Below are 23716 nucleotides of genomic sequence, written 5' to 3'. Positions count from 1 at the left end.
TGCAATCTATCCTATTCCTGAATTGCAAGTAATGAATGATTATTTCACTTAAATCTTGGCATCTTGTTTGGTTTTGTTAATGGGAAGAGGATTTGATTAATTTGACTTCCTTAATGTTGCATACAGACTTGGAATTGAGCACAAAGAATACAGCCAACGAGTTTGGTGTATTTGAAGTTACTACCATGGGTGCAATTATTTTAAGTTTAATCAGTGAACCTCACAGTAAGTTACTTTTTTGTTTATTTTAAGCACTGTCTCGTCAATAGTGACTGACTGGTGTACAGTTACTTCACTTTCTCTTTCAGATTATGTGTTCAAGAACTTTGAAACTGTCAAGTACAAATTTGAAACTGGCCCCTGGTAAGTGGTACACTTATACGCTGATGTTTGGATTTAGTTTCAAGAATATTTAAGCAAAAATAATGAATTGTCTGTGTAATAAAGTTTAATGATTTGCGTTAAGAATAGAGGTACTTCCTGCATCCAGAAAAAAATAGGAGCCAGGGCAACATATTTTACCCTTGGTCCAGTTTCCCACAGAACACCAGAATGGGTTCATGCCTGTATTGTAGTTCAGTTGTGGGGAGGTGTTCAGCAAATATTGGCTGCGTCTGAGAATAGAGGGATATTAGCTGGGCTTCTCATGTCGGTGTCGCAGTTACTCCCTTTTGAGTGGCAGTAGTAGTTGGCAGGACCACATTGTCTGAATAATGTAGGAAAGACCAAAGGGGAAGAGAAATACCCTTCAAGGGAAATGATGCATGTCGCAATTCTAGTTTTAGATAACTGACTTCCTGTGAAAGGTGATTAAACAATTGTTACATAATGGTTATTTCTTTTTCCAAGGAACAGTGATGGGTAGAAATTGATGTTACATGTTCTCTTACAGTAGCAAGGCTGAAGGAGTAAATGGTGAAACTGTAATTAGGGCAAGAGGTCTACCATGGCAATCATCTGACCAAGATATTGCAAGATTTTTTAAAGGACTAAACATAGCAAAGTAAGTGTACTTGGAATAAGAATACAGTCCTGTGAATGTTTTGTAGCTTTTTAATTTTGAAGAATGCATCCTTGTTATTCTGACATCCAAGATTATGTTGTGCCTGGATGAAGCTCTCTGGTGTTCTCACCAAACAGCTCTGCCTCTATCTTGTGTTTTGCTTTTTTTGAAAAAAAAACACTTTGTAAACTGTCTCTCTAATTTTTTTAAGCTGTGTAGCCTTTCTTTGCTATCCTGCTTTCCTTTAATCCCTGTCTGTAAATTACCACCTGGATGCTCTTTGCATACTGTGCCAATTGGTGTTAAACCACTTGTGTTCCAATACCCACCTTGCCATCAACAAATTAGAAGTTCTTGCAAGTTGCTGACTCTCCTTGGAAGCCATTTGGGTGAGTGGCTTCAGAGGCAACAGTAGAATGAATACAATTTAGTTGTGTCATTTGTTTCTGGTATTGGGTGGTTGACACAGCATGTCTGGGCAGCACAGTGGTTAGCACTGCTGCCTCACAGCGCCAAGGACCTGGGTTTGATGCCTGGCTTGGGTCACTGTTAGTGTGGAGTTTGCACATTCTCCCCATGTCTGCATGGGTTTCCTCCACGTTCTCTGTTATCATCCACATTCTGAAAAACATACTGGTTAGGTGCATTGACCCGAACAGGCGCCAGACTGTGGCAACTAGGAATTTCATAACAACTTCATTGCAGTGTTTAATGTAAGCCTACTTGTGACTAATAAATAAACTTTGAACCTGCCCTGTGTAGTTGGTATTTTCTCAGTTCACAAATAGACTTCTTTTTAGATGTGAAATTTCTGACTGCCAGTCCTCGTCAGGCTTTGGAAGAGTTTCTAAGATCAAACTTTGTAGCCGAATTAATGGAACGGCATTAGTTTGGGTATAAAATTGGCTAAGCGACAGAGATTACAGCGTGCAAACAGCATGTTTTTCAGACTGGAGGAAAATGTAGACTGTAGTGACCTTCATCAGGGGTTGCTGTTGGGAACACTGCTCTACTTGCTGTGTCCTTGACTTCTACATGGCATCATTTCAAACTTTTCAGATGATACCAATCTAGGAAATGTAGTAAACCATGAAGGAGGATAATGAGCTTCAAGAGGAGATAGGCAGCTAGCAGGACAAACACGACAGGCGCAAACATGTAATGTAGAGAAATGTCAAAATATACTTTGATAGGCAGGTCGAGAAGCAGGCAAAAGAAATTTACTGGTGCAATGCTGAAGGTGGTTGGCAGCAACAGTTTATCAGTTTACACAAATCTTTGAATGTGGCAGGACAAGTGGAAAAGGCAGTAAAATATACAAGATCCATGGCCTTATTAGTAGAGATCTTGAGTACAAGAAGCTTATGTTTACCTTTTTTATTAGGTTTAAAGTTTATTTATTCGTGTTACAAGTAGGCTTACATTAACACTGCAATGAAGTTACTGTGAAAATCCCCTAGTGGCTACGCTCCGGCTCCTGTTTGGATACACTAAGGGAGAATTTAGAATGGCCAGTGCACCTAACCAGCAAATCTTTCGGACTGTGGGAGGAAACTGGAGCACCCGGAGCAAACACATGGACACGGGGAGAACGTGCAGATTCCACTCATGGTGACTCAAGCCAGGAATTGAATCTGGGTCCCTGGCACTGAGGCACTGGTCATGGCTCAGCTGGAGTTTTGTTCCATTCTGGCCATCATTGACATGAGAGGAAGTTGAAGCTTTGCAGAGACTATCTGGGATGAGGGACTTTAGCTATCCTGGAGGGGCTAGAAATGCTGGAGGAGTTCTCTTTGGAACAGAGAAGACTGAGGTTTGGTAGAAGGGTTCAAAATCAACAGGCTTCTGATAGAAACTGTTTCCAGTGGCAAAAGGCCCAGTAACCAATAGACACAAATGATTGGCAAAAGAGCCAGAAGTGATCTGAAAAATAATTTTTACACAAGAAATTGTGATTTGGAATGCATTTTTGGAAAGGGTGTGGGGGCATATAACCTTCGATTGAACAAATATTTGAAATTGTAGGGGGGGAGGGATTTTAACACAGCTGTGGGAAAGAGCAGAAAAGTCAGTAACTAAGTGCCTCTACCAAAGCACAATTGAATGAATGACCTCCAACTGTACTGTATCAGAATTATAGAATACTACAGTGTAGAAAGGGGCCGTTTGGCCCATCGAGCCTGCAGCAACAACAATCCCATTCAGACTTTTTCCCCTAACCCTATGCATTTACCCTAGCTGGTCGCCCTGACACTAAGGGCAATTTAGCATGTCCAGTCCACCTAATCAACACATCTTTGGGAGGAAACTGGAGCACCCAGAGGAAACCCACAGAGACATGGGGAGAACATGCAAACTCCACACACAGTGACCCAAAACCGGAATTAAACGTGGGTCCCTGGTGCTGTGAAGCAGCAGTGCTAACCACTGTGCCACCTGTAAATGATTCTAGAATAGCTAGGTGCTCGTTCTATATCTGAGCTGTCTGATTCCATTTCCCTGAGGTCTTGCTGTGTTGTTTTAAAGTTTGTTTATCGAGTTCCATCTGAGAAACTGCGCTTGAATTTGATTCAATCTGCACTTGAGGTAATGCACTTCAAAGTCCACTATCTGTACGCTCTGTTCAACCTTGAATAGCCAAGCTCCGATTCAGGTCTTAGCAGGTGAGAGGTGTGGTCTGTGTTGAGGGATGTAGAAGACTATAGTTGTGGTCTCCCAGTGTTCAGCACTGGGAGACTGTGACTCATCCAAGCCTGGATATTGGTCAAATGTCTTTAACAACACTGGCAATGAGGGGCTGAGCCCTCATTAGCAATGGCTAGACATTCCCTTGATCATCTCTCAAGAGTAGAACATTTTCACAGGTGTAGAAGTGAAAGAAGGAAAATACTTTAGGACCAGTTACATAAAACATAAGAATGTGTTATTTTGGAGGGGAGGGGAATGGTTGTTTTGGGATGAGAGTAGGACAGAATAGATCTTTAGATTGAAGCACCTCTACAAATCATAAAAATAATTGATAAAAAGCTATTTTAAATGTTAGCCAGAATAGGTGCCCTTCCTCAGTCACTGTTGTCAGGCTACACAAGTGGTGAATCCAAGGATTGTTTTGCACTTTTCTTTCTTCCTCTTGTCTGTGGGGTGTGGAATGATTCTTTGTCCTTTTCCACTCCCTCACACCTTTTATCCTCTTCAAATGGGTGTCCATTTGCCAGTTTTGACATTGAATGTCAACAAATATTTAGCTACTTGGGCTATTCAGGGAAGTCCTGTAAGAACTGTGCATTGTAAGACAAATTGAGAATATAACATTGACCTTTTTATTACTCTATTCAAAATGCAAAATATTAAAGTTTAAATATTAGTATTGTGGATATCTAGTTCATGGTTTGAGTAAAGCTTTTGTTTCTTTTTGGAACTAAAGCTTAATTGTAGAAATTGAGATCAATGCAATTAAAGTAAGCTTGGAGACTGTTGCCCTCAGCTAGAAAGGTAAGATCAGAAGGCAATAGCTGGACTTACTTAGCTGAGGTATTGGTGACATGTTTGCAATTCTTGCAACAGGGACATTCCAGAGAGAGGTTTTTGTAGTTGGAGCAATATTAGTTTAAAAATATTTACTGAATCCTGAAGGGTTGCAACGCCCATTTATCTCATCAGATTAAAGAATAAACTATAAATGAGGGATAGATTAATATTCCAGAACAAGCTATATCTGAGAGGGGTGGAGCATAAGGAGGTTATCTGATATCAATTTATCTGGATGTATTGAGAGTTAGTTGCAGTTTGGACCTCATGTGGTTTGCAGGTCATTGAGTGCAATGGTCAAAATAAATGTTTGTCAGACCTGCACTACAAGTGCAGTTTTTAAGGAAAAAACTTCATTCACCGTGCGGTGTGCAGGTGAGGCTTAATCTATGTTTGAATTTGTGAGGCAATTGAAAATGGAAGATTACCTAGTTTGAAACTAGTAAAAGAATATACACTGGTCCCCTAGTACATTGTGGCAAAGAAAACAAGCAGATTAGATTGGAAATACTGGAAAAGTAACCAGAGATTGGGGCTGAGACATCCACAGTCAGAGATGGTAAATGAAAGCTTTACCTCCAAGTTGGAGCTGAGGAGAATTCTCCAGAGGATTCTGGCATACTCTTGGGTGACCCTACAGAAGTAAATAACTTTTACTGGTGTCTTGAGAGAATCCCTGGGGGAAGTGAAAAGTAAACCATATTGTGAAGATAATAGTGCTTGTTTTGTTTAACTTCTTTTAAAGACACAGTTGTTATTTTCTATGGTGAGTGAAATCTTGTGGCATAATTCCATTTTAAGACTAGGTATTCCAGTTTTATTTCTGAATGTTACCCATCCCTAACCGGATCATAAGTGTTAAAGTGGATTGAAAGTTCAGATTTGTGATTGGAATGAATCAGTGAATAGTTTCATAATGGCAATTCACCGGTTTTATTGTAGAGGTGGCGTGGCGCTGTGTCTCAACTCGCAAGGGAGGAGAAACGGAGAAGCACTGGTCAGGTTCATCAATCCGGAACACCGAGACCTTGCACTCGAAAGGCATAAACATCACATGGGGAGCAGATACATTGAGGTGGGCATGCATTTGAAGTAACTTTATAATTATATACTTTAAATGGCAAAGCTCAAATGAATGATTGTGAAAATTAATTTCCATCAGGTGTACAAAGCTACTGGGGAAGAGTTCTTGAAAATTGCTGGAGGTAAGTGTTTTTTGAAAGAAAAATCCAATGGAACATTCAGTTAGAATTTAAATTGCTGGCATATCAATGGTTTCTAATCTCACTGTCCACACCCCTGAATACTGAATCAGGGATCAATTTTAGATATTGTTCAGGCTGGTGCATTCCCAGTTCATCCTCCGTCTTGCTGCACACCATAACCACGGCCACACAGGGCTATCTGTCTGCTTTAAAAGAAAATGCCCCTTGTCGTAGGTGAAAAGCACCTCCAGTTAGTGAGAATGAGTTTATGCCAGCCCCAGTACTGCTGAATCATCTGCCTGTCTGTGCTGGGGTGGGTGGTGCAGTGGCAGTGTTGGAGAAAGGTAGCGAGCAAGGGGTGCAAGTAAATCTGGGTGAAAATGAGGTATCTACTTCCATTGTAGATAACTGCCCTCAGTGGAACCCATGCATACAAAGACTGCCCCTTGCTAAAGCATCTGTAGGCCTCATTTCTGTAGTTCTGGCAACTGTTAGTGTAGAGGATACTGTTGCATAGAGGGATGGAACTGACTGGAATTTTGATGCCTCTTACATCAGTTGAATCATCTGATGATGCTGCCAATGTGGGCAGAAATGTGAGGCCATTCTGCCCAAATAAGGTAGAGGTATAGTGTAACAGATGTCAACTCTAAAACATACCTCAAATTCACCTTAAGTTTTATTTTTGCAACATGAGTCTCATTCTCCATTTCAGGATGAGGAATGTGTACATTGCTTCCATAATAGCAACTCATACCTTCTGTCCTTGACTCTGTGCATGTTGAGTTCACTCATGATCCCAAATATTGTGGCAAAATTTGGAGCCTGATTTCTGACTGGAAACCAAGATGGCATACACCCCTTTGGCAGAGATTCAAAACCTCTCTTTCAAATGAAATGGGCAGTGAGATGTGAAACCTGAATGTGCTGCTAAATCTAGTTTCTAAAATTGGGAGGTGGGTGGGGGGGAGATTGTTTAGTTCCTAACATAGTGAAATGAAAACATGAAATAATTTTGATTTTTATTCTATCAAATAAGCATCCCTATTATTCATCACTGAAAATGTGACTGCTTCTGGTCCATTTTTCTAGCTGAATTTTTTTGTTGGCCTTGCCTACTCCTTACCATAATAATCCCTCACCCAAGAGATTGGTTTATGAAGCAAGAGTCCAGTTAACACAATCATGTAGTAGCCTTGGTTTTTTTTTCTCTCTCTCCTGGCAGCAGTAACTCAGTAAAATGATTAAACCTGTTCTCATTGGACAGCTGTTTTCAGTAAAGCCCTGAAGTGATTACAAGGCAGTAAACTCGTTTTGGGATTCGAGTGACCATTGTAATCTGCTCCAGGTTTGTCCTTTTTTTTATTGATTTCTTATCAGAGTCATTGAAATTGCCACTTTATCATTTCCTTGCTGGACTCACTGATCTTTCTATCTTGGGACAATTGGTAGGTGGCTATATAATTCTTGTACTGTTAATACCATTTTGAAAGATTACTTTTCAATGCAGGTACTTCAAACGAAGTGGCACAATTCTTGTCAAAGGAGAACCAAGTTATAATACGAATGCGTGGACTACCTTTCACAGCATCTGTAGATGATGTCCTCGGCTTTTTTGGAAATGAGTGTCCCATTACAGGTGGCAAGGAGGGGCTCCTCTTTGTTAAGTACCCCGATGGAAGGCCGACAGGGGATGCTTTTGTATTGTTTGCCTGTGAGGAGTTTGCACAAAATGCACTTAAAAAGCACAAGGAAATATTAGGAAAGCGTTACATTGAACTGTTCAGAAGCACTGCGGCAGAAGTACAACAGGTTAGTCTTTCTGAGGACATGTATGGTCTCAACACAACAACTATTGGAGTGGATAAACAGTTTTCATTTAATGGTCTCCCCCTCTCCCAATTCACCTCACATTTTCAAGTAAGTTCTTCCCGTTTGGTGCTGACTGTTCTGTTTGAAGTCAGGATTGTACAGTAAGAAGTCTCATGACACCAGGTTAAAGTCCAACAGGTTTATTTGGAATCACGGGTGCTGCTCCTTCCATCAGGTGAGGAGAGGTTAGTTCACAAACACAGCAGATATAGGCAAAGGCACAATTGCAAGATAATCACCTGAGGAAGGAGCAGCACTCTGAAAGCTCATGATTCCAAATAAACCTGTTGGACTTTAAGCTGGTGTTGTGAGACTTCTTACTGTGCCCACCCCAGTCCAATGCCAGCATCTCCAGAATTGTATGGCAAATAACAGGCCATTTAGTCAATCATGCCTGCACCAGCTCTTAGTCCCATAACTCCGCACGCAAACCTTTCCTTTTCGAATCTCATCTGTTGCGCAGTTACTTTGACTTTGTTTACTGCCGGCTAAACTTCAAGTCAGGAGCATGAAATAATATGCTTAAAAGTTCAGTTTCAGCTCATGAGTGTTAGTTGGTGCTTTTTAAGTTGAGAGGCTACTGTCAGTGATGATTAACCAGCACCAAGGTATATTTTGTCCCATTTGAGGAATCATTTTAACAGCTGCTTTTCAGATAATGGGTTAGTTTTAAAATTCACCATCTTGAGAGAAAACATGTTGGATAACTGAAATTTAACACTGGACAAACTTCATTTTATCTGGCTCTTTTATTTTTGATTTGTTTCCCTAACCTTAAAAAAAAATTCCTTTTTTGACAGGATGTGAATGTTTTGAGTGATGCGATGTTTGTTTTTAAGTAATACAGATTTTTACAAAATCTAACTACACAAAGTCTCTCCAGAATAATATGAGCTAAGTATTTCCTCATACTGATTTATGCAGCACTGGTGCTGCATTTACTGTGTGATTGTAATGTTAGGGTGAGGTGCTGGGGAGTTGCAGTTTGGAACCAAGACTCATTGGATCTCTGCAGCAAAGTGGGCTGGTATGGCTTGAAGGAATAATGCAAAGCGAGATATTCCAAGTCGAGTCTACTTCTGAGCCTTGCACTACAATTTCCGAGCTTCACATGAACAGAGCTGAAATACAAATATGTTACAATGACTCTTTGTTGAAGTAGCTTTGCAGTAATGCTGTATTGTTTTCTTAATTTCTACATGAAAGCTCCTTCCAACTGTTCTCTTTTCTTCCCAATGTCCCAGGTATTAAATAGGTACATGTCTACACCACTAATTTCAACACTCCCAGCTCCTATCATCCCAGTGATACCTCAGCCGTTCATTGCCACAGGACATGCCAGGGACTGTATACGTCTACGGGGCCTTCCCTACACAGCAACCATTGAGGATATTCTAGACTTTATGGGTGAATTTACCATTGACATAAAACCTCACGGTGTTCACATGGTATTAAATCAACAGGTAATTTTCAATCTACTGCCACTAATGTAATATTTTTACCCTCTGACAATGAAGCTGCTAGCTGGGATTGGGCAAAAGGGCATTTGTGAAGCTGCCATCCAATCCAGCCATAAACTTCTGTAGACGTTAAACATAATGGCTTTTATTTTGTGTGCTAAATGAATTATGAATATTTTTCTGTATGTAAATCTGTTTTAAGTTCAGTGAGCTGACTGCCACTATATTAGTAATTTAGTGGAGATTTTTGGTTAGAGTAATCCTCCTCCCTTGAGGAGGAAGTTTGAAGAGAAAGGTGACATTGAAATCTCCTAATAAATCTCCCTAACATGTTAGTGCCCGATGCGTTTAGTTCTTCCACTAGCATTTTAAGAGTAAAGGTGCCATGTTTGGGCGTGTTTTTGAGCTTTGCAAATGAAGTGTGTTTTTATTTTAATTCTTTCACGGGACATGGGCATCACTGGCAAAGCCAGCAATTATTACTCATCCCTAATTTCCCTTGAACTGAGTGGCTTGCTAGGCCATCTTGGAGAGGGCATTTAAGAGTCAATCATGCTGGGGATCTGAAGGTACCCTCCTTCACCACCACCGCGCACCCCCCCCCCACCCACCGTCCAGGGCATCAATGAACCAGATGGGTTTTTACAACAGTTAGTGATAATTGTCAAGGTTACCAATTTCAGTATTAATTTCGTTTATATTTCACCAGATGCTGTGGTGGGATTTGAGCCCTTGTCTCTGGGTGCCTTAGCCTGTACAAAACTATATGCATATGCACATTGGCATTTGTGTACACTCAGAATGTTCAGTCTGAATTTGCTTTCAGCCCCCTCATAACTAATAATTTTATCAATCAACACTACGCATTAATGTAAACGTGAGTGTATATTTGAAATTGCAAGAATAAGAAAGGGAAAGGTTGGTTGTTGAAGTGAACCAATCTTGATTTTGTCTATGAATGCATTGGCTCTTTTCGACCTCGTCTCCGCTCCCGTGCCAAAGCTGAATTGATATTTGCTCTGTGGTGAAAAATAGATCACGCCAAACCCAGTCTTGTCTCCTGGCTACTAATTGCAAGTAGACCAACATGGAACTTGAATTTATGCTTTTAAATTTAATATTCTAATTCAGAATGGAAAGTTGCATGAAGCCACTTGTTTCGTCCCATCTTAACCCAATGTTCTCATCTTCAAACATGTCTAGAGATTAATGAATTAAGCAAACAAATAATGATTGCAGGGACTAGCTCGGAGCCCAAACATGTTTAGGCAGGGAAGTATTTGTGAAATGACTTGCTTTATTTTTGCAGCAATACTTAATGAACAGAATATTGGTACAACTGGAGTAGCAATGTAGAAACATGTGGTCAGTCCACCATCTTTCAATATTTGCAGCCCTGGGGAAAACCCTTTTCGTACATGCTATAGGCACCATCAGGATTTAGTGTTTGAGATTCCTTCTCTGGTTTGATACTTGCTAGTTCCAACTCCCAGATACTCACAATTGCACTGTTTATATTGCTATATTCCTATTTTATCCCTATTATACCCCTTATACACCTATGATTGTGCAGCCAAATTCCCCTCAAATTTGATTTTCAGTTTGCTGACGACACCACAGTAGTGGGTCGGATCTCAAACAATGACGAGATAGAGTATAGGAATGAGATAGGGAATCTGGTGAACTGGTGCAGCAACAATAATCTCTCCCTCAATGTCAACAAAATGAAGGCGATTAACATCCTTTTTAGGAACCATAAAGGAGAACATGTCCCATCTACATCAACGGGAACAAAGTAGAAAGGGTTGAGAACTTCAACGTTTTAGGTGTCCAGATCACCAACAACCCCATGCTGACACTATAGTTAAAGTCAACCAATGCCTCTACTTTCTCAGAAAACTAAGGAAACTTGGCATGTCAGCTACGACTCATGAACCTTTACAGATGCACCATAGAAAGCACTCTTTCTGGTTGCATCACAGTTTGGTATGGCTCCTCCTCTAAGACTGCAAAGAACTACAAAAGGTCATGAATGTAGCCCAATCCATCACGCAAACCAGCCTCCCGTCTGTTGACTCTGTCTATGCTTCCCACTGCCTCGGCAAAGCAGTCAGCATTATTAAGGACCCCGCGCACCCCGGATGTTCTCTCTTCTATTTTCTTCCTTCGGGGGGGGAAAAAATACAGAAGTCTGAGATCATGTACCAACCAACTCGAGGACAGCTTCTTCCCTGCTGCTGTCAGACTTTTGAATGGACCTTCCTTGGGTTAAATTGATCTTTCTCTACACCTTAGTTATAACGGTAACACTACATTCTATACTCTCTCATTTCCTTCTCTATGAACAGTATGATTTGTCTGTATAGTGCACAAGAAACAAAACTTTTCACTATACGTTAATACATGTGAGAATAATAAATCAAATCAAAGTTTAAGTCATCGTGTCAAATGAACTAATATACTGAGGTATTAGAATGTGCTGTCTTCTCAGATTTTAATAAAATAGGTCAAACTTAACTGCTGCTTAGCTTTCACAGTTTTTGTTCAAATTGCCATTTAAAATTAATTAACAATAGACAAATCAACTTTGAGCACTGCATAGAAAGTAATAGCCTGTAAATTATTCAAAAAACATTGGGCATGTTAAGGGAATATCGGCAAATCTTGAGCTTGAACTTTTTTTGTCTATTTAGCAGAAATTGATTTATTTAATTTGCATATAAATTGATTTAACTGATTCATAAAACTGCCTGAACTTTGAAGCAGTTGCACAGCCAATAGATGGGAATAGGAAAAAGCACCACAGCAACTTGCACCAATATCCTCTGCCTCCTCGTGTTTTGCTTATGGGGTAGCCCCTAAGTAAAGGTAGAGGAGATAATCCTTCAATCCAATAACCACCCCTGCTCTTTGGGAATTTAATATTGATTAGTTATGTTTTGAACTGTGATCAATGCCTTAGCTTTGAGTTGCTTTCAGGTTGGGTCAGGATCAAGGGGGTTGACTTCAAGCTAAAGAGTTTGTGATGACAAACAGACCACTGGAAAAAAAGACTCAACAGCTCTGGCAGCATCTGTGGAGAGAGAGAAAAACAGTCAATATTTTGAGTCCAATACGAAGACTCCTTTGAACTGTTCTGAACAAGTCATATTGGGCTTGATGTTAGCTTTGTTTCTCTCTTCACAGATGCTAGACTTGCTGGCCCGAATTCTCTGGCTGTTCATGCCAGTGGGATTCTCTGAATCCCACTAGCAGTGCACCCCTGTCGACAGGTTTCCTGCTGGGGTGGGGTGACATCAGTGGGGATTTTCATCGACAGTGGTAGGACCAGAGAATCCTGCCGCTAGCAAACAACGCGCCGCCTCTCACTGGTGGGAAATACGCGGCTGGGAGGCCGGAGAATTTCATCCGCTGTATTTTTTTCTCCATAACTTCATTTTTGTTTCAGATCTCCCACATCTACAGTACTTTTATTGTGAGGTTGATTGCACATTTTAATGTCTTTTTTTTAAAGAGATCCTGTTGTATTCTTGACTACAATGGTGCATTTTATTTCCTTTAAAAAAAAGAGGAAAGGAACTGTTTCCTTCTGGGAATAACTACTCTCTTATCCCACACCAGGGCCGGCCTTCGGGTGATGCTTTCATTCAGATGAAGTCTGCAGACCGTGCTTTCCTAGTTGCACAGAAGTGTCACAAAAAGACAATGAAGGATAGATATGTGGAAGTTTTTCAGTGTTCTGGAGATGAAATGAGCTATGTTTTAATGGGTGGCACTTTAAATCGTAGTGGCTTGTCTCCGCCGCCATGTAAGTTACCATGTAAGTTTTGAGTTCTGATGCTCTCTTGCTGCTAATGCTGAAAATGTGGTAGGTGGAGCCTGGGGCTTTGTTTAGCTTTTCATCTTTTTACCTGGTTTGCCATGATCAATAATTCATTAATCAAGGCTTGAGACTGAATGGGAGTTTTGATTATTTTTAACACCCCCTCCCACCCCTTCCCCTTCACCAAGTGGCGAAATTAGACATTGTATGGGGCAGTATTTTGCTTTTGGGGGTACTTTTCTGGAGCTCTGCATTAGGTCTGCCTGGTAATAGGATTTTGCATCTTTTGGAGATGATGCTGTTAAGATTTGCCCAGTGGGTTGAAGATGAGGTGGCCATTCACTGGGGTGCCTCTTGCGCTTAACATCCAAGATGTCATGCATGTTCAGAATAGAGTTTGACTTGCACGATTATGAACACGCAGAGTTTTTAAATGAAGGGGTAAGCCAAACGCCAAATTAACATTAAGGATATGCATGAAGGCAAAACTGGATTTGAGAGTTTATTGGCAACATTGCAATGGCTGCCACCAGTGGGGTTCAGGCACCTTGAATGCTAATGATGCACCAAGGTATGTGGGACTCTGTCAGATGTGAGACAATTAAATACCTCGCTTTTCTCATGTCCCTTTTTCTGTTCATCTTGCAGGCCTTTCCCCACCCACATACCCAACATTCTCACCTTGTACTTCAGTAATACCAGCTGAAGCCGCGCTTTATCAGCCCCAAGCCTTATTGGCTCCAACACGGACAGCACAGCCCCCACCACCTGCAGTTGCCTATTATCCTGCTCAGGCCACCGCCACTCAGCTTTATATGAACTACACAACCTACTATCCAAGGTAAGCGTTTGCGTGGTATTCCCTTGTTACCGGCAATCTAATGTTTGTCGGCGATTGTCTTTAATTATTTCGCTGTTCAAAATTTACTCAACCGTGCAGCCAAGAAACACTTTGGGGAAACCTACTGTCTCCTTTTTGGGAATATTTGGACTGATCAAAAGACCACTTTCCTTCCAGCCCACCAGTATCTCCCACGACAGTAGGATACTTTGCAGCTCCCCAAGCAGCAATGGCTGCTGCGGCTACGTCAGCAACCCATGCTGTGTTACCACAACCAGGAGCACTCATTCGCATGCAGGGTCTGCCCTACAACATTGCAACGAAAGACATCCTCAGCTTCTTCCAAGGCTATCAGGTAAAAATCATTGCTTTCCACTTTTTTTTTTTCTGAGGATCTTTTCCCTATCCACCAGAGCATAATTTGATTTGAGGATATTCTGCATATGTGCCTCCTTTTTCAGGAATGAAACACATTTAAAACGTGTATCTGTCTGTGTTTTAGTTCACTTGTTTGCAAAGGCTTAAGGATTTCTAACTGAGCAATTTTTTTTCTCATGCGTTCCATTTCTCTTGCTGTCCTGGATGTGTTGAATGGCGTGCTGATCTTAAAGTGAATACATTGTGGACCGCCTCTAGTTTGGTATGGCCGTGTGAAAATGGGAGTACAGTTTACTGTGCACTGTCTGTGGGTATTGATCTGACAGGTGTCAATGGTGATATATTTTAGTGGGAGTTTGGTCTCTCTACCATCTCTGTGGGGGAAAACGAGATGGTGGTGGGCTTTTTGGGTTCCCTGCCCCCTGTATAGAATCTTTCTGGTTTTGTGGGGCTTTTGTACTGCATGTGTGAGCACCATAATGAGCAGTTGCAGTAATACCAGACCTGCCATTGTATAAATACCATCTCCAAAACTACAGTGGCACCCAAACAAATTTAATGAGTTTTAAATATGATGCAGAACACAATAGATACCTGGATCACCTTTCTTGACTCAATATCTTTGCTGTCATTTGCTACCCTTCTCCATGATCTTGTTGACTGCTTTAGTTTTGACTATCTTTTATCAAGTTCTGCCTGTTGTCTTGTAGCTTAAGACACTTTAGTAACATCACTAAGTACAGTTGCAAGCAGTTTGAGTCCATCTACCAGGTTTACAGTTTCTTCAGATCTAAATGTGCCATTTTTATTTTGTGTTCGAATGGGCAAGGGGGAAAGGTCAACGTGGGAGCCATTTTGTGTAATTATAGTCTGTGGTTTGGACTGACCTTATTCTAAAACCAAGTGGACTTTCATTCCTAAATATTCTATCTCCCAGACTCTTATTGGCAGAATTATCTTCAGCTGCAAGGTATACACAGGAAATCTAAAAACTAAGTAATCCCTCTTGTGGAGCGTGTAGTATTTTTAGTCCCTGCTTCCCAACCTCAGACAAACTTCTCATCTTTGCCTTTGGTCAGTTTGTTATCCTGAAAATGGCACAATATTTCAATACTTTTAAATCTATAAGGTGCTTGGTTTGGTTTCAAAACCACTTAATCTGCATATCTTGCATTTTCTTTTCTGTGTTTTCATAAATGCCTTTTGTTTTAGCTCTGTTTGAACAGAGAGTAGTCTTTGACAGAGCTGTATACTTTCCATTTTTTTAATATTGTATTAAAATTGCCAGATGACAATCAGTCACAACACCAATGGCCAAAATTCTCTGACCTCACTCGCGGCTGGGATTTTCCATTCCGCGACTGTGAATGTAAGTTTGAGCGCTGAATTCTCCAGTCTCACGGGCATACAACATTGGAGAGTTTCAGTCCTTGTCTCAAAGCAGTACTTTACAAAACTAGAACAGACCAAGGAGGTAGCTACAAAGAAGGCAAACCAACTAATTTAGTCGAATCTTTGTTTGCAATTAAGATTAAAATCCTGGAGTTTTTTCTACCCCCACCCCACCCCTCCTCCTGGCTATATGTCACCTGGACTATTGCACAGAGTGAAGCTGTACCACGTTAAACCCACAGCAGCAATGAGTCATAAAACAACCAAATATTTGAATACCTTCAGTTAATAAAAATGTTTGTTTTCAGTCATTTATCAGGGAGGTTTCCAGCTAACATTTGTATTTCTTTCTTATTCTTTTCTGATGGATCTTTCTTTGCCATCCATCCTCTCCCACAAAAAAAACATTTTTATGATTGCATTGTATGCAAGCAGGTCTGGTAATATGCTAATATTTGCACAGCCTAGCCAATCCAACCTAGAGTATTTTGCTGGGTAGGATTAGTCACAAGGTAATGGTTTATTCTAAAATGGTGGATGGGGCCTATGCCAGGATTAATGATTCAACAACAGATTGTGACTGCATTGTGAGTTTGTGAATGTACACCATCTGCTTTCATTGTCATTTTTGACTCCTTTTTGCTTCAGATGCCTGAAGCAATTTTCTCCCATGTATGAATCTTGACGTTGGTAGGAGAGAATTTGTGCTTTTACAGCTGCGATGAAACTAAGCTTCAAGCACCTTGGAAAAGATCTAACTGGCATTTCCCAATCCCATTTGTTCACATGCCCACAGCAGTCTTTTTCCCACATATTTCACCACTTGAACTGTATTTGTTTGAAGTGCTTCCATCTTATCCAGGAAAGATCTTTTCCAGCATGTTTTTTAAAAATGTTAATTGATGCCAAATCTAGGCTGAGGTATCCAAATTTGAACTCTTAAAGAAACAGTGCCATTATTAATGAATAGCTAAAGTGAATCATTTGCTGTCTTTTTTTTTTACCCCATTGAAGACGTGATATTATGTTATTGGATCTTTACTGCACTACAACATTATATGCATAATCTGTAGGTTTACGTATCACGGCTGCAGTGGCATAATGGTTAGCAGTGCTTCCTCACAGCACCAGGGACCTAGGTTCAATTCCAGCCTCAGGTGTCTGTCTGTGTGGAGTTTGCACGTTCTCCCCGTGTCTGTGTGGGTTTCCTCTGGGTGCTCTGGTTTCCTAATCAAATTCCAAAGATGTGCAGGTTAGGTTGATTGGCCATGCTAAATTCCCCCCACTGTTAGGAGGACTAGCAGGGTAAATACATGGGGTTACAGGGATAGGGCCTGGGTGGGATTGTCGGTGCAGGCTTGATGGGCTGAGTGGCCACCTCCTGCACTGTAGGGATTCTATGATACAGGGCTCATGGCATGTACAATGTGTGTATAACCATTTTTAGTATGGCTAATATGTGTTTGGCTTGCCCTGTCATGATCAAAATAGTTCTCCATGTTGCAATGCATCAGTTTAATGAAGATCTACATGAATGCATTATCAGTGTGATTTGGCTTGTCCATATTACATGATTTTTTTTTTAAAAGATTCTTGACACCTTCAGATTTGCAGTCAAAAGACTTAATTTATTCATAGTTTGTAAAGGTTAAAAGTTCTCTCTCGCCAAGTTATAATGACCAGGTTAAGAAGTTTCTAGGTTTGGAATTTGTGGTGAAGTTTGAACTCGCCGCGCTGTGAGCCTTTTGACTGATGCATGTATTCAAACTTGTACTGTAGTATGCACCTGATGACTACAGCGGCCTTATTCAGATGAACGAACAAGCAAGGAGTATGTTTCAGGCACCCAAAGAGTGGGTCTGTTTGTAGATGACCGCCTTTACAAATTTCAAATAAGGTAAGAGAGAAACCTCCCAGCTGGCTCTGTGGCCAGGCTTCACTCCTCAAGTGGTGTTTCAAAACTGGGATTCTTATTTCTCTCTCTCCACCTCATCTCTGGGACTGCTATCATCTTTCTTGACACCTTCCAATGATGGGCTGCAAAGACATGGTGAGGTGGCTGCAGCCACTTTGAGCAGCGATGGTTTTGCAGTGCTTTTTATTTCCAAACGGGAAAGAAGTTGACTTTTTTTTTCTTTGCATGGCTACGGTAACTCTCTCACTACAATCACTCTGTTCAACAAATTTATCAAGAAGTTCTTTCCGCACGAGTTTAATGTTTCTTGCACATATATTCGGAGAAGGAGCTGGATAATTAATCACGACTGGATTATAAATAGACTCTCTAGCATGATCTCAATCCCCTGGCCATCATGGTACCTCTACAGTTTTACAAGACTGGGAAGGTGAAGATGTGAAGAGCAGCAAGACAGGGTTGTGTAATAGCAAATACTTGATTACAACGAGGGCAATAAAAATCCTTCAGAATTTTACTCCCCTGACTCTTCTTCCCCTCCCCCCCCCTCTTCCAGAGATTAATAAGAGGGTAGAATTGATGAAGGGTTCCACATTTGTTGAAGAAATTTCCTTATTGGGAAGGATGATATTCTATGTCCATGTATTCGAACAAATAAAAATACAGGTTTTGGAATTAGTTCTGTTGTGTTATGCAGACAAATTTTTGCCAGTTTAGAGCCCACCCAAGCTCTAAATTGCAAAGCTGGAGCCGACCTGATGATTCAGAACTTCAGGGAAAGGTGATTGTTGTAATGCCTCTGAAGTTTAACACTTCCAAGCTTAAATTCAATGCCCTGCACTTGATCTTTGTTTTAAACACTTAAAACGGTGCTGGCTCCATCTCCGTGCATTTACTTGCTAATGTTACCACTTGTTCTCTGGTTTTCTCTGCTGTGCAGTTCTATTTAATTAGCACGGCACAGTGGTTAGCACTGCTGCCTCAGCACCTGGGTTCGATTCCCGGCGTGGGTCACTGTGTGGAGTCTGCACACTTTCCCTGTGTCTACATGGGTTTCCTCTGGGTGCTTTAGTTTCCTCCCACAGTCCAAAAGATGTGCTGGTTAGGTGCATTGGCCATGCTGAATTCCCCCATGGTGTTCCTGACCAGATGCCAGAATGTGGCAGCTAGGGGATTTTCACTCTAATTCCATTGCAGTGTTAATGTAAGCCTGCTTGTGACACTAACTTCTATGGAAGAGTTGCAGAGCAACTTTGCTATCTTGTGATAGCTATTCATTACTTCCACAAGTTCTCCTACTTTGCCTGTACCTGATTTAACGTAGCATTATAGTTGATAAAACTAAGTACAAGAAGAAAGGATCCCTAGTAATTTATCTAGACGGAAGCTTAGTAAAAGACTGCCCAACTTTTATAAGCACACAATCACATTGATACTCCATAACAATGGCGATTCAAATGTTGGTTTAGCTAAACATTTTGAAGTTTACCAGCTGGATGGAACAAATCAATAGATGACTTTGAGAGTTATTAGAATGTGCTGCTATGGCCAAGTTAAAGGCAGCACGCTACAGACTCTCCAACTTTAATAAATAAATCTCTAGCCGTCCTTCAATGTTTGTTTTCTTTCTCTTTCAGCTTCCTGCAGATGCGATCTTGGTTCTGTATAACTTTAACGGTCAGCCCAGTGGAGAAGCTTTGGTGACTTTCCCGACTGTAGAGATGGCTACACGAGCTGTATCGGAAAAGAATGGCCAACTTATTGGCCATCAGTGTGTAAACCTCAAACTGGTGTAAGAACCCACAGATCGACTCATGAGCCTTCATGCCAATGGGAAAAGGATGATCCTTCCTTTATTAAAAAAAAAGGAGTGTGGCCTTTGTACAGAATGTGTGGCAAAAAAGAGGAAACTGCATGTGTCGGATGCCCCCCCTTTCTGCCAAAAGGGTTGTGCACTAATGCAAAAGCCATAATAGACTGCAATATTCTGCATCAACCTATTTTTAAACTGCCAACTTGCATTTATGATTTTGACTTTATACTGATGTGGAAGTGACTTGCAAAACTTGATGCTAGGTGTAGTTAAGTTATATATTTTATTTAAACCTAGTAGCTTCAGAGCCACATGTAGACTCGCCATTCTTAACTTGCATGCAGTGTTTATGTTAAACCATTTGTATATTATGATACAAGGACGCTGCTTATAGGTAATGTCTTTAATGCATGCAATAGAAACTTTTTGTAAATGCCTATAAGCTATAAGGATGATTTTTTTACTCTTAAGATGGCTAAGTGACAAACTATCTGCTGTTGGAGCACTAAAATTTGTTATCCATGAATTCTTTCTCCCTGTGCCTTAATGCAAAGTGCAATATCAGCAGAACAAAGTTTTGAAAAGGCCTCATGTGAGGCTAAATGAGTTATGTACTTTAGTTAATAGAGCAAGTTTGAAACTTGCAACAGTATAAAATTGTATGCTTTGTATAGCCAAACAATAAAAGTTTAAAGATGCATGAATGAGTCTCAATTAGTTTTGCTTTTGGGAGCCTTTGAATGCAATGTAGATTTGAGTTTGGGGAGAATGAAATCCCCCTTTATGTCCCCCCCCCCCCCATCCACAAAAGCCGTTAAGGTGAACTGTATTTATAATCTTGAATGGGTTGACCTATGGTTTTCCTTTAGACTCTAGAGCTAGTTATCCCTTGCATCAAATTCCCCAATCTCACAGAAAAGCTTCCCACTCTAAAAAGAGACCCTCAAACCCAACCCAACCCTGGGAACACAACAAAAGTCCCCATCCTAACAGCCCCCTCCCCCTAGCACACACCACCTCAACAAATACCCTTCCTCAACCACCTAAAAAAAACCCAGCAGAATCCACTCACCCAATACCTTCTCCCCAGGGGCACCCACCAACATCCTTTTTTCCCCTCTGACCCAGCATCTCAGCAAAAAAAACCCACATACTTGACATAGCCTCAATCCATCACCCTCCACCCCCTACAACTAAACCAAATCAGAATCCACTGGATCAAATGTCCAGACACTTTGATAACATTCACCTCCTGAAGAAATCAGAGGAAATGGGAACAGGAGCTAAGTGGAAACCCATGGGGAAGAGGCCTCATCTAACCACCTAGTATCATAAAACCATAGAGACATATATTGGAGGCAAGCCCTTTTGGCCCACCGAATCTACTCCAACAATAACTACCACTAAAAATGGGTTAACCCCATTTTCCTACACTGGTTCCAGAATAGGGAATATTGGAGATTTCAAAGACCCACCTAAACATAACCTGAACTGCAGTAAGACTTTAGGTCTCATTTACCTCCCCAAGCAGTGCATTCCAGATAGCCACCACTCCCTGAATAAAAAAGATATTTTCTCAAGTCCCTCCTGAATCTACTGACCTTTTATCCTAAAAATGTGTCTCCCTGAGAAGGGAAACAACTGCTTCCTACTTGCCCTACCTGGGCCCTGCACTGTTTAATATGCTTTAATCATATCCCTGAGAGCAAACACAAGAGAAGTACTTACTCATCATCCTCACAATATCTTACACACGTAACAACCCCACCCAAGTCCCCAAAGGGCCAGAATGTCTCCCTTGTTAATCACTATGACTCTAGGCACTTACAGAATATTTCTGGACAATTTTAACCCCTAGACAATTTAACTCCTTTCTCCCCTGAAAAAAAAATACACCTCTGTCCACTGCACCACACAAAAAAAAATGAATAAAAAAGGAAAAGCTCCAGAAGACAAGCCACAGTAAAAGGGCAAGGGGTAACAAAGGTTGGACATGAGCTGAATGAAAAATGGCAGAGCAAGAAGAAAAGGGGGATGTGTCCTTAAACACTTGACTAAAAATGATGGTTGATGCAAAGGATAATTAAAAGAAACTTCAGAAATTGCTCCAGTTAGGGCTGCCAATGTATTGGGTGTGACAGAGTGAAGACAGATTTGTAACAGTAGAAGGAAGAGGATTTTTAGCAACACGTTTCACGAACACCAGAATCACCTCACAGTATGAGTAACTCCCTTCAAGAGTAGAGCTATGCATGTCATGACCATTCAACCCTTGCATCTACATTCTACCCCTCTGCCACCCCCAGAAAACCCTGGAGTCCAATTCCTCCCACTAAGTTTCAGGACTATATTGTGTCTTGTTGCATGTCTTGGCAGTTTGTTTCTCAGGGCACTGGTTATGGAAATGAACTAGTCCAATAGTTTGCTAGTGGACTAATGGATTGAATTTGGTCAATTGGGTCGATGTTGCCGGGAAAAAACAGTTGCCGATGAAAACTAATTGCTGATATGCACCTCCTGGAGGTTTGGCTTGTTCAGTAACCTCACCAGTGCCACCAGGAGCATTGATCACCATTGAGACAGGTTAGAGATTCCTGTGGCAGAGGGTCTGAGTGCTGATAGGGAAATCTGAGATCAGGGGTGATGCCTTCCCTTTGCTTCAAAAGCCCTAACCCCCTGGGTGCCAATGGAAGCTGCCTCCATCTAACTAGCAACCTACCCACTTGGCAGGGAATTAGTCTGCCATCTGCACAATGTTGGCAGCTTGGTAAAATGGCCTTTGCGTATTTTAACTAAGCTGCCTGCCTTTTTGTGGCAGACACACTGCCCAATTCCAGTTGGCAAAAATCCCCAAAATGGTCAGGAAGCTGACCCAACATAGTGGCCACAATATTACTGCCCTTATTCCCATTCCCATTCCCATCCCCATTCCCACCTCCTGGGGGCCAGTAATATTCTGCCCACTGTCGTACTTCATTTTATAATTCTCTTGTGAGGTGACTTGGGATGCATCAATATGTTAAAGGTGCTATATAAATATAACTTGTTTGTTGTACTTCACTTGGAGAAAGATCTAGCTCATCAATGACTTGATATTACCTGAGCAGCCTGAATAGTTATGCCATGGAGTGTGGTGATGCAGTAAAGTTGAAGTGCAGTCAGTATGTAAAACTGTTTCTGAATGAAGTCCTGAGGTACGGTGAGTACTGTCCCTGCCTTTGGGCTCGACTTTGTGTTCAAGACCCTCTCCAGGGCTTGATAGCTAAGGATGGTGCATTCATAAAGTGGCCAAACAGGGTGGTTATCAACATGTAAATCCTTCTGTGGGAGCAGGAGAGGTTCCTGGTTGGTTATGTAGTGGAAAGAAATTGGAGCAGCTACCACCACTATCTGCAGCTTCAGACACAGAAACTCAGGTTCCTTGGGGGCCATTGGTTGTCTTGGCTGGCTGGGTAGCTGCTGTGGATCAGACTGGTGTCTGTAGCATAGGGTTTGACCCCATTCCAGCTGCCTCCTTGCCCTACCCTGATCTTAACCAGGTGACATGGTAATAAGTTTCTTCTGTACACCAGCGGGTCGGATCTACCTTTGGGCAGGGAACTTAAGAAGGAGAATGTTTCTGAGGAGAGGCACGCAATTGAAGAACAGGAAAAGCGAAGGATAGAATCATCTCTTACTGGAGCCACCAGGCAGGGGCAACACTGGAGGATAAAGAGATTGGAAAAGAGCTGGAGGGGCAAATGCTTAATTCTGGTGAACACTGGAACAGTTAAGAAGGGAGAATATGTTAGGCTCAGTCACAGAGGATGTTATCCATGACTGAGGCTGATCCTCAAACCTCATCACCTGTTTCTTTTGCAAAAAGGTCTCCTCATTTTGACTTATTTGTTCAGCCATCCCTCTTAACCCTGCTTTACTATGCATAATGCCCACATCCATACAAACAGCTGCATAAAAATGCAACTTGCTGCTTTGAAAGTATTTCTATCTGCATTTGTGTCTCAGTATAATGATGCATGACCCAGAAGATCAGGTAGATTTACCATCAAAGCACAAGAGACTATCTGCTATTATTTACACACAGCAATAAATCTGGTTAACCTGCTATTAGCTGGAAGCTGGCAATAAATCTCTCTCCAGCCGTGGCTGGACTCTACAAGGTTTGTGCACTAATGCTAAAGTAAAAGTTTTAACACCTGAGCTGGAAAATGATTGTTAATATTTGTAAGCCTATATGTTCATAGAACCCCCACAGTGCAGAAGGAGGCCATTTGGCCCATCGAGCCTGTGCCAACAACAATCCTACCCAGGGCCAGTAACCCCACATATTCACTCTGTTAATCCCCTGACTCTAAGGGACAAATTTAGCATAGCCAATCAACCTAACCCACACATCTTTTGGACCATGGCAGGAAACCAGAGCACCCAGAGGGAACCCACGCAGACATGGGGAGAACATGCAGACCCCACACAGACAGTGACCCAA

At 41.4% G+C, this 23716-nt stretch overlaps 1 protein-coding gene across 5 annotated transcripts in view; it reads left to right on the top strand.

The window, feature by feature from the left end:
• Window positions 1-19934, top strand: part of esrp2 (epithelial splicing regulatory protein 2) — a 31835-nt gene extending 11901 nt beyond the window's left edge. For 3 of the 5 annotated variants that reach the window (XM_080187037.1, XM_080187038.1, XM_080187040.1), the window contains 12 exons: window positions 127-225; window positions 309-363; window positions 893-1003; window positions 5474-5606; window positions 5694-5736; window positions 7247-7548; window positions 8853-9071; window positions 12690-12888; window positions 13540-13732; window positions 13910-14087; window positions 17282-17399; window positions 19055-19167. In XM_080187037.1, coding sequence (XP_080043163.1) covers window positions 127-225; window positions 309-363; window positions 893-1003; window positions 5474-5606; window positions 5694-5736; window positions 7247-7548; window positions 8853-9071; window positions 12690-12888; window positions 13540-13732; window positions 13910-14087; window positions 17282-17371 — 1622 coding nt within the window. In that variant the 3' untranslated portion in view covers window positions 17372-17399; window positions 19055-19167. Of the gene's footprint in view, window positions 1-126; window positions 226-308; window positions 364-892; window positions 1004-5473; window positions 5607-5693; window positions 5737-7246; window positions 7549-8852; window positions 9072-12689; window positions 12889-13539; window positions 13733-13909; window positions 14088-17281; window positions 17400-19054 lie in introns of all 5 variants that reach the window. The other 2 variants (XM_080187039.1, XM_080187041.1) reach the window with 2 other exon arrangements.
• The last annotated feature ends 3782 nt before the right edge of the window (window positions 19935-23716 follow it).

The sequence above is a fragment of the Carcharhinus amblyrhynchos genome, chromosome 4 (genome assembly GCF_965287045.1).
Source record: "Carcharhinus amblyrhynchos chromosome 4, sCarAmb.v2.hapA, whole genome shotgun sequence".
NCBI lineage: Eukaryota > Metazoa > Chordata > Chondrichthyes > Carcharhiniformes > Carcharhinidae > Carcharhinus > Carcharhinus amblyrhynchos.
Note: the sequence above shows the minus strand (reverse complement) of the source record. Positions and strands in the feature narration are given on the sequence as shown.